We start from the raw sequence: 12,362 nt of genomic DNA, 5'->3' as shown, positions 1-12,362 counted from the left end.
CCCTGCATCAAGTTGTGTTGTGACCATGGCGGCCATTTTGAAAAATGGCCACCATGGCAACTACAGGGAAAATCTGCAATGTCCCTATATCTAGAAATAACTATTTTGGTATGTTCTTACTTCATGCCAAGTTTCATGCTTTTATCATCAAAGGCACAATTCTTCTATAATTTTCACCAATCTGCTACACTATATGTATTACACACTAATTAACATAGTACTTGGATGCAATGCATGCACAGATATCACACAATAAACAAGATATAAACAGGTATTACATGTCAACTCACATATCACTAATTGCACAAAATGCATTGATATCACACATAAAACTAGATATAAACAGGTGTTATATATCAATTCACATATCACTTACGGACAACACACAAATATCACAGACAAAACTAGATATAAATACAGATATTGCATACCAATTCACATATCAATTGCGCACAATGCACAGGTATCGCACACAAAACTAGATATAACCAGGTATTACATATAAACTCACATATCACTAATTACACAGATATAACACACAATACTAGATATAAACACAGGCATTACATATCAACTCACATATCACTAATTGCACAGATATATAACACACAATACTATATACAATAACAGGCATTACATATCAACTCACATATCACTTGCACACAACATCAGAAGTTATGTACTATATGCACCACAATCTTTGACTACACAGAGAAGTAATAGGATGAAAAGCATGCAAAAGAAAAGGATACTCGACATATTCATAACACTTGTGCTTGATGGTACTTAGTGCTGCAGTCTCGGGGAAAGATGACATGTGGAAATGGATTCGCAACTCTACACAGGGAAACAAACAAGCAAAACATTGGCAAAATGCACAAAACTACAAAAGAAAGCACATTTATGTAAACAAACAACACAGAGAGTTTAATGATAAAACTGTTACAAGTTTTGAGCTAGCCTGTGTCAAAATTATCACTGTTCTTTTTCCACTGTATATATAGCCATAAAACATTAAATTCAAAACTGAGTATTGTTAATATTACTTTAGCTGCATTTAAATGATTCAATCATTCCATAAAAAAGTAAATGAGAGTTGATTCCTTTGGCAGTAGTACTGTATGAAATTTATGAAAAGTATGTGTATGAATTGCATTATAACCACCTCTGTCCTTCCATAGCAAGAATATTAAAATCCCCCCCCCCCCCCCCCCCCCCCCGTTTTTAAAATACATTTTGAACATTGTGCATGCATATGTAACTTATTTATTATGAGAATGACCTTGCACACTTTTAAAGATCTGAAAATCTTATAGACTTGTAACAGCAATTCAATTTTATTCATTTATTGTCGTGCTCATATCAAGCACAATGTTCTGGACATACACCTAATCAGGACACAAATTCACAAAACATTTTAACTCTGAGTTTATAGTTAAGTGTCTTAAGTACATAATTATTTAGTATGTATTTCACGCTAAAAATTATATCATTTATGGTTAAGTGTCATAAGTATATAATTATTTGGTATGTATTTCATGCAGAAAATTACATCATTTATGGTTAAGTGTTATAAGTATATAATTATTTGGTATGTATTTCACGCTAAAAATTACATCCTTTATGGTTAAGTGTTATAAGTATATAATTATTTCGTATGTATTTCATGCAGAAAATTACATCAGTATGAATGAAGGGTCACGGTAAGGACAAATGAAATTAATTTTTGTAGATTTTGAACTATTTTATTTGTACCGTTTTCATTAATAACAATAGGTTTACAGTCATACATTTATGTGCAAAAGTAGGATATTAATTAATTCCACAATTAAAAAACAATTCTTAAACATGTAAATGTTAGGTTACGATGTTTTGGTCACTGCAGTGAATAGTTAGTTAACAGTGATTATCAAAAGATATATGTCAGTGTAGTGGCCTCACACCTCTCCACTGAGTTGTTAAAATTCATTCTGGGTTAAACTGGTAAATTCTGATATATATAGTCTTAAATGAAATTTGCTATATTTTTCCATTAGCAGCAAATAATCTTTTATATGCACTTTCTCACCAACAGGACAGCACATCATGCTATATACCAGTGATATATACCAGTTATAACACACTGATTGGGATGGGGAAAAAACTCAGTTAGAGAATGAGTTCACCAAGGAAGTTCAATCGTCTGACCCTAGCACACTCCAAATCTAAAGCATGATCAACTATAGCTTGAACGCAGAAGAAAAAGACCCTAGCACAATTGGTGAGGACTCTATCGAGTGAACTAGATCCAACCCTGTATTTAACTTAAAGTTGACGGTTTAACTCTGTTATATGTTAATTAATATGAGTTTTAAAAACATATTAAAATAATAACACTGCCAAAGATAGCCTCCCTGAATCTTAGCAGAACATTAACATCACTAGAAATGTCAAAATGCAACACCATAAAAAACACGAACACTTCATGTGCAAGGTTAACATGCACATCAAAAAGAAACCATGCTTTGTGAGGCTGTTATCTAAACTGAACGAATAAAGTGATGCTAGTACAATTCATGCAATTCAAACATTTTAACTACAGTGGACTCGGTTCTAACTGACGATTTAATACGAGAGTCCGAATTCGGTGGTGTCATGGTTAAGCCATCGGACATAAGGCTGGTAGGTACAGGGATCGCAGCCTGGTACCAGCTCCCACTAAGAGTGAGCTTTACCGACTCAGTGTGTAGGTGTAAGATCACTACACCCTCTTCTCTCTCATAACCACTAACCCACTGTCCTGGACAGATAGCTGAGGTGTGTGCCCAGGACAGTGTGCTTGAACCTTAATTGGATATAAGCATGAATATAAGTTGAAATGAAATGAAATGAAATGAGAGTCCACTGTACATGAATTTATAGTTCTAATGGAAATATAATTAGATTACCACATAAATTACTACAAGTACATTCTAATTAATCCATAAAGTTATGGCATTTCTTAAATTATAAAAAAAAACTGTATACAAATTTTTATTTAAAAAAAAAAGAAAACAAAACAGAGTACAATTTTATGCCGACTTGCTATATTTAGACATGTATATATGGATCAGGCTGGGTTAAATAAATATGAATAAGATCACACCCAATGCAGTAAATCAATACTGCCTTTGTTACAGCAACATATTAATAACACAAGCAACTTTAATATACAATGAAACCCCTCTAAGCCAGACACCTATGGGATGCAGTAAAAACACTGTTTTAAGGGGCATCTCACATAGAATGGTTTTGATCTGTACTGATATTTATAAAGTGAGCATAAAAAAGGTCTGCTTTTGAGGTGTTTCACTGTATGTATTATTTTTTTCTTTAGGGCCATCCCAAAAGTAACAACAGAATAACAATAAATAACTTATCTTGATTTTAATTTAAAATATTCCAGAGTATATCCACTAGTTACCCATTTCATCCTTTATAGAACAGTTCATAGTTACAAATTTTGGACAACATTGAACTCGTATTTACATGTATGCTATACAAACATAGTGTTCACTAATACAACACCAGAAGAGTACAAATATGAAATAACACTCAATTAAAAACAGCCGTATATAATTACATAACCAATTACAAGGATACGAGATGGGAAGCAAAACACTAGTTAATTAACACCAACATTTACATCATCGATTTTCCTAATGTTCATCAATTTCAAACAACACTACATGCAGATGCTTAAAAATATTATAAGAGAAATTTCAACAGTACTACCAACTACAAGTTGACAACACAACAGCTTTACAACCAAACAGTCAAGTGGCTACCAAGATGACAATAAAAAGTAAATTTGAACATAAAAAAAATTCTATTATTAGTAGAGGACAAAACAGCATGCCAAATACAAATTGAATGGAAAGGTTGAAAGGATACTTTACTAGTTCGATAGCTTGGGTCTTGAGATAGCCAAGACCCGTGTTTTCGTTGAACGATGACATATGATAGTGAGAATTCCTTTCTGAAACATCACCAAGTAAAGAAACATTCTCCACATATTGTTTCAGACACAATCAGCGACACACAAACAACAGAACTTAACCCACAATTAATCTCACTAGACTTATTGAGTATACATCGGCACAATTTTGTATGTGTAAGCATAAGTTTGATAATGTTTCTTATTTATAAATCTTGTACATCTCTAGAAACTATTTCTTTGAAAGATGTCTTTTAAAAACAGGAAGAAAACACATACTATCAGCTCTTATATTATCATTGAAATTGTGTTCCATAACTATCAAACAAAGGATTTACAAGTATTATAACTGATACATGAACAGTCTTTAAATAAAATTGTTTTCTGCATGCTGACCCAATTTATAAAAATAGCCACAACATATGGTTTCCCCCAGCTAGTACATCAAGTTTGTTATGTTTTTTTCTTCAATTTGTTTTTTAAATACCTACCAAGCTACCCACTAGTAAATTGGCAAGTTGGGTAATAACAAAGCAATTTGTTTTAAGAACAACAGTAGTAATATGATAACAATAGTGATATGATAACTGTGTTACAGCAGTAATATGATAACAATAGTTATATGGTAACTGTGTTACAGTAGTAATATGATAACAATAGTAATATAACGATAGTAATATAACAATTATAGAAATATGATAACATACAGAAATAAAAGAGTTAGCCCCACTAGCCCTGATTCCACTAGCCCTGGTTCCACTAGCCCCAGATTGTCAGTCATATTGGCTGTTACTGCCACCGTTTGTCATCCCCTTTATAAACAAACTAAATCAAATAAGTAATTACAAAAATGAATATAGTTAAATAAATGTTTTATTCGATAGTGTTTATGGTAATAGCACTGTAATAGCACTTTAATAATACATTTAAAACATGGGATGGCTCACATAAAAATATCCCTTGCTGCTAACGAAAAAGAGTAGCACATGGAGTGGCTACACAGGGTTTGTTTTGTTTAACAACACTGTGACTAGAGCACATTGATTTATTAATCATCAGCTATTGGATGTCAAACATTTGGTAATTTTGACATATAGCCTTATAGAGAGGAAACTAATTTTTTCATGAACAGCAAGGAATCTTTTACATGCACCATCTCACAGACAGGACGTTTTCAATTGAGGCATTAAAAGGGTATCTCATCTATTGTGTCTACCTAATCAGTAAAACAAGACATGTTTATTTATTAATAGTTTATATGTACAGGGGAGTAGTCTAAAGAAATGGAACATCCATGGCAGCCATTAATTGGTCATTTTTCAGGGCTAGTGGTACCAGGGCTAGTGAAATCAGGGCTAGTGGTACCAGGGCTAGTGAAATCAGGGCTAGTGGTACCAGGGCTAGTGAAATCAGGGCTAGTGGTACCAGGGCTAGTGAAATCAGGGCTAGTGAAATCAGGGCTAGTGGTACCAGGGCTAGTGAAATCAGGGCTAGTGGTACCAGGGCTAGTGGTACCAGGGCTAGTGAAATCAGGGCTAGTGGTACCAGGGCTAGTGGTACCAGGGCTAGTGAAATCAGGGATAGTGGTACCAGGGCTAGTGGTACCAGGGCTAGTGAAATCAGGGATAGTGGTATCAGGGCTAGTGAAATCAGGGCTAGTGAAATCAGGGCTAGTGGTACCAGGGCTAGTGAAATCAGGGATAGTGGTATCAGGGCTAGTGAAATCAGGGCTAGTGAAATCAGGGCTAGTGGTACCAGGGCTAGTGAAATCAGGGATAGTGGGATGATTTCAAATAAAAGCTTAAATAGCAATAGTGTAAATTCATTTATTTTCACTGGAACTCATTTTAATTCTTCTTTTTTCTTTGTTTGTAAAATATTTTATGTGTAAATGTCAGTACTGAGTATAGAGACAAAATAATGAGGAATAGACAGAAACTGCTGTTAGTGATCATTGCTGAAAAAATACCTAGTATTCTGCAAAACAAAATATAGTAATAACAATAAACTCAGATATTTTTCAAATGTAAATGAATTTAACTGCTTGATTTATGGCTTTCAATGGAAAGGGATTGATCTTTATTAACACCTCAGCTAACAATTAAACACCGAGTTTCATGTACAATGTACAGTACGGTATATCTTCGCCTATAAGTCAAATTTTTTTCACCCAAAAATTATTTTATAACTTGGGGGGTCGACTTATAAGAGGGTAAAACATTTTCACCAAAACATATTACTGTTTTGGGGATTATTTTACAAGTTTTATTGTTGAAGTATGCCATGTAGTTATACTCAAATATGTTAATTTGACACATTTATTTTTTATAACCTATTTTTTTTGGCATTAGAACGGTTTTGGTTATGCGAAAAGGCGTGCGATCTCACTCACATGCCAAAGACAACAGTCCACTTAGTTAAATTAACAGTCATCACTAATAGTAAAAATGTAAACAATACTAACTACCTGTTGCCTGAGTTTATTTTGAAATCTGGTCACTGGCATTAATGGTTGTTCGGTGATTAACTTCATGAATATTACTGAGCGTTCCCTTAAAATAGACTGATCTCTGCAGTTCACTAGAGCAATAGGGACACACATCATTTGGTAGAAAAACCAGTGTACTTTCCAGAGTTATCCTCCTTACATGTATTAATATGGCGGCAAAATGTGATACTTTCAGTTTTATCGTAGTGATCTGTTGTCAGTGTTTATAAATAAAGTTGTTGTCTGTGCACAAAACCATCTGTACAGTACCATACAGTAACAGTCAAACAGCTTTCACTCTCTACTAAGCGAATATTTCGTTTTGATGCTATGTAATAATGATAGTTTGATTGGAATAGTCTGATTATATTGCGATGTACAAAATGTGAAAACTGAAGTTTGTAAAATAATTTTCTTTTGTTCAAATATTGTACATTATTGTTCTCATGTGCTGAAAATAAGAAATATTTCAATATTTATAAGTTGTTTTTCATGGGTCGACTTATAAACGGGTCAATAAAAAAAATACGTTTTCAGGGCTTGAAATTAGGGACTCGACTTATAGCCGAGATCGACTTACAGGCGAAGATATACGGTATTTATAAGAGATGTTCTTCAAGTGATTAAATAATAAACATGTTCTAGTGATGACATTAAAACATAACAAACGTTAAACTTTGCTCAGCCACCTCATAAGGTCTCTAGTGGATAGGTGAATTTTCAAATCCTAATTGCCAGATGTCTGGATATTGCTTCTGTTATTTTAGCAATGAATTAAAGTTCAGAAAGTTGATATCATTGAAAATGAATGAAAGGACAGTAAACGTGTATCAAAACAATCAGCTACAGTGATGCTAATTCACCTTCTGCAACATCAAAGCCCTGGAACTTGACTGGTTGAGCGTAATTGACCATTGCAGACAGGTATGGGTGGATGTTGGTGGTGGCACCGGTGTAGTGGTAGCTTGACATCAGGGCAGCTTCCTCATCAGCTGTTAAAGTTCCTGACAGGTCACCACTAGTTGTCTGTAGAAACAAAGTACTAAGTTTAACTACAAACCTGATTATTACATAACTGTATATAACTCAAATCTCAAATGAATGGCTGAATACAAAAAAAAAAAATACTGTTTAATACATATTATAATGTGACAACATCAGGATTGTATTAAAGGTAAAACTGTGTAGTATAATAATTTTTAAAATAAAATTATGACATCAATAAAGATATATAAAAAAATGGGGCAGGGCAGAATGAGTTGAGAAAAATACAATGATAAAGCAAAGAAGTTTGATAATTATTTAGAAAGAAGTAAATGGATGCTGACTAACAAAAGCAAATCATCGTGACTACATATATCGATCGATCAGATATTTACAAATAAATGCTGATAATGGTAATTTTGTTCCTGTCTGGGTAAGAGAATCACTGACCTGACAGTAATGTATCATATACTCATTAATCTGCAGGTAATTTAATAAACTACTTGTCAGACTTATCAAATCTGGATGTTCAAGGCTTCACATCCATCTTTGTCGTATTAATCTAATAGATTAAGAATTGTTCACAGATGTTTACTGTGACTACAGTCAAAAATGGAAACTTTAATATTACATATTTTTCAGCCAAATGTTTTACTAAATTTAAAGGAATGGAAAGGAAAGGGAAGGGCGATTTGTTAGTGACACCTCAGCCTGTTTCAAACTATTGCTATTTGGTGTCTAACAGCCACCACATAGGCAACTCCTACCGAATAAGTAGCAAGATATCTTTTACACATACCTAAACATTGGCTATTGGATGTCAAGCATATGGTCATTTTGACACAGTCATAGAGATGAAACCTGCTACATTTTTCCATGAGTAGCAAGGGATCTTTTATATGCACCATCCTACAGACAGGATAGCACATACCACGGCCTTTGATATACCAGTCGTGGTGTACTGGCTAGAGCAAGAAATAGCCCAATAGGCCAACCGACGGGGATTAATCCTAGACCGACGGTGCATCAAGTGAGCATTTTACCACTGGCCTACACCCTGCCTTCAGTCATGGGGAGCAATGGTTAGTATAAAAAAAACCTGCTCCTATGTCCCAATACCACTTCAAGCTATCACTCTACCATTGAGCTACATCAGTACATTTATAGTGTTATAACATTTTATTTACAGTGCCACAGGTCTAACCTATCATTTTCCTAAATCATTAAGTGCATTAAGTTCAATTTGATGAACATTATTTCGTAATATATTTGCCAACGAAAAAATCTGATGAACTTATTTAATGAATCCTTATTTCATTTAAACTGAATATGGTTACACATTTTCAAACATACCTTGAAAAATTGCAAACAGTATTTCCTGACTAGTTTAAACCATGCAAGAGCAAATGACTGAAATCTTATTAAAAACAAATAAATAAATTAATTCATTAGTGTAAACTTAATCCAGATGTCAGATTCATGCATATTTTTATTATTCACTCTATAGCTATCTGAGGCTGGTGTTGTGGATTTGCTATTACATATAAAAGATGGGTTGTACAATTTCCAATGAAACCTTTTTAGCCGTAATCTTGATGGAGACTGTGCCTTTCTTGGCGTCGATGAGAGCAGGATCTATGTCTGGAGTCTCATGGTTTGGTTTCAATTCGGGCTGGGATGGAGGACTTTTGATTTCTGTTGACGGACCATTCGAGTTTGGAACATCACTTGGGTGCAGTTCAGGATGAGCATCTGTGTCAGTATTGGCAAGAGTTGGGTCCAAATCTAATGAAAAACAACAGAGTTTTAAAAAGAATAAATCTCAGGTAAACATGTACTTCATTAAGTCTTGGTTCATGGCCGAACATCACTGCATGCCGGTTAACCTGCAGGGTTTGATCGTAGGCTGTAAATGAAAAAAGTGTTCAGCTTGTGAGTTACAAGTGCAAAGTGTGCAGAAGCAACTGCTCCAACAGGAAATGGTTTTGCAGAACAAGTGCCCAGACAGGGATGAAGACATCACAAGTTGGTAGTGCAATATTGCGCAGTCATTTGTAATTGTAGTATCATAATTATTGTGAGAATAAATGCATTTAATTTCAGGCTATGTACAAAGGTAGACTTTTCAGATAATAAAAAACATATATTGTATATTATATATAAATATTTTGTTTGCAGTGTAAGGCCAGCCTTATTATTCACTGAACATAAGAGTTTATTAAAGTGAGTAAAGATACTGTTAATCAGGCTACAGATTTTTCAAGCTATTTCTTAGCGCTACGAGATCGTAAAACTATCATAGGCTATGACATCACTGATACACACCATAGTGACAACATAGTCTGTGATTGTTTTATAACAGTATAATGCTATAATAGCTTGGGTCCAGGACTTTAGATTGCACCTAAGTTGAAGCAATAAATTAAGTATGCCCAAAATTAAGTACAAACATGCTGACCTCAAAACATTTCAGATCAAAACTAGTTAAATGTTAAACTTTAATTAGATTAAAATAAATTGAAATGCATTTCTGAATATGCACAACAGCAGCTGTTAATAACATTACTGCACTAACAAGACCTAAATGCACTGGGAACAGCTAGAGAACAAAATCTGCTGTGCCCATGCAAATCAATTTTAATTTTCTCTTGTCGCTAAATCAATGAATTGTTATGTTTCTGCTCTGCTCGTGAACAGAAGGCTCACACACATCCACTAGGGGTACAAAGGAAGTAGAGAAACATAAACAGAGGAAAGAACCTATTGTTTAATGACACTTCAGCACCGATTAAACAGAAGATACAGCATGTGACAAACATAAACGGTAGATGTCTAGACTGTGCTTCACTACATTTTAATACAAGCTACATTTTATAGTCTCAGAGAAGAAGGAAATGTTTTATTTAAGGACACACTCAACATATTTTATTTATGGTTATATGGCATCGGACATATGGTTAAGGACCACACAGATATTGAGGGAGAAAACCTACTGTCACCACTTCATGGGCTACTCTTTTTCGATTAGCAGCAAGGGATCTTTTTATGCACCATCCCATAGACAGGATAGCACATACCACAGCCTTTGTTATACCAGTCATGGTGCCCTGGCTGGAGTGAGTAGTCTCAGAAAAGGAGGATACTGAAGCAACGTGTGATTGAACTGTTCCACTTTATTTTTATGTGGATTCAACAATTTATAAAATATATAAAACAGTTTTGTGCAAAATATACATGTAGGTATACCAAAAAATAATTAAATTTCTGTTACATTCATTACCATAACATGTCATCCCACTGGTCTAGACGAAGCAATGGGAATTTGTTCATTTCTTGATGAACGTAAAAATTAAGTCGTCCGGGAACGTCATATCTGATGATGTCATTTTACATGGGCAAGCTGTCTTATTGAGCGTTACTGTTTATGGACCAAAAATAATTCAAAATAAAGTAAGAACTTTTGGTGTTATTATTAGCAAGTATGATTCAAATTTAATTATAAGAATTGTCTGTTATTTCTTTTACATTCATCTGGGCATGAACCAAAAAAAATCATCCGCAAACTTATGTGAGAACTGTATAGTTCCAGATGATTTTTTTTTTCATACCCAGAGGGACGTAAAAAAAATAACAGATAATCTTCATTAAGACTTATGTTTATTTATAAACCTACTCAATAGATAGCTGACCAGCTACTTAAAGCAATTTCAGACAAACATGTCTAACAATGTTGGCCACAGTGTCTGACAATTACAAGATTATGTGAAGTAAAAGACTTAAAATTAATTGAATTATTGATAAATATAATATATATATATATTTTACTGCATGCACAAGTTAACATTTTGAAAGTTTAAAGTAATTATGAATTTAATTAAGAATAATGAAAGTGGCAGTAAATAATGTTCTGTGTATTACTAGTTTTAAGCCTCTAAATACTGGCAGTGCCATATTATGGGGGAAATACAAGAAAAGTAATTCCCTCCTCAACCCATCAGCATTTTAGTGTTATTCTACAATTCACATGAAGAAAAAAACCTTTGGTCCCTCAAGTCTGTTCTTGGTATAGACACAACATTCTTAAATGTCAACACACCAGAATGGCAAGTTAGAATATTGATGGTGGGAAACAATTACACATTCATAGAATTAGGATACAAAACCAATAAGCAAGTGCAAAACATGCATCAGCAATACATCATCTGATCTCAACTCACGTTAGTAGTCAATCCAAACATTCAAGTCATGCATCAACATAATAAGATAAGTGCAAAAATGTGAAGAAAACAAAGCATTAATTCATCAGATAAATTGGCCTGAAAAATGTAAACATAAATAAAGTTATATAAACAACAACTGTAACAAGTTTCACTACAAAAAAAAAGTATTTTGTACCTTTCCACTGATGACGTGTATTTCAAATTGTTGGTCGTAAAAGCTGAGTATACAAAGCATACAATAAAATTAGCAGTTAAATTTCTGTGATATTAGTCTGAATTGGTTACTTCAAAGTTTATTCCACTTTTTTTTTTACTTCATATATTTCTGAATAATTTTGGTGTTTCTCAAACCAAAATTTAAAACAGCTAAAAACCCAGAATCTATGTGATACATCTACATGCATAAAATATGCTGTTAAATAAATTACCTATTATGAAAACAGGACATTTCTGAGCTTGACAATACAGTCCATCGCAGCCACATGATTTTGCATAAAACGACAGGAATGATACATTTTTGCACAACAACAATTATACTGGTAAGATTTTTGTAAGCTTGGAACATGTAAGTACAGGTAGCATGCAGCAAAATAAAACAAAAATAAATTTTAAACAAGAACTCCACTATTTAATTTGAAATTTTGTCAGTAGTAGGTCATTTATTAATGTGTAAAGACCAAATTGGAATATGTTTAAGAATCTTTGACCATTTTCA

The 12,362-nt window shown here is 33.6% G+C and overlaps 1 protein-coding gene across 3 annotated transcripts in view; it reads right to left on the bottom strand.

Annotated features, from left to right (window-relative positions):
- Positions 1-12,362, bottom strand: part of LOC121371160 (1-phosphatidylinositol 4,5-bisphosphate phosphodiesterase beta-4-like) — a 142,928-nt gene that overhangs the window by 22,049 nt on the left and 108,517 nt on the right. For 2 of the 3 annotated variants that reach the window (XM_041496837.1, XM_041496838.1), the window contains 3 exons: positions 9,004-9,212; positions 7,307-7,469; positions 753-837 (listed from right to left, as the gene is read on the bottom strand). In XM_041496837.1, coding sequence (XP_041352771.1) covers positions 753-837; positions 7,307-7,469; positions 9,004-9,212 — 457 coding nt within the window. Of the gene's footprint in view, positions 1-752; positions 838-3,912; positions 3,998-7,306; positions 7,470-9,003; positions 9,213-12,362 lie in introns of all 3 variants that reach the window. The other variant, XM_041496836.1, reaches the window with a different exon arrangement.

Source organism: Gigantopelta aegis, chromosome 4, assembly GCF_016097555.1.
Source record: "Gigantopelta aegis isolate Gae_Host chromosome 4, Gae_host_genome, whole genome shotgun sequence".
NCBI classification, from domain to species: Eukaryota; Metazoa; Mollusca; class Gastropoda; order Neomphalida; family Peltospiridae; genus Gigantopelta; species Gigantopelta aegis.
This window is presented reverse-complemented; position numbering and strand designations above follow the sequence as displayed.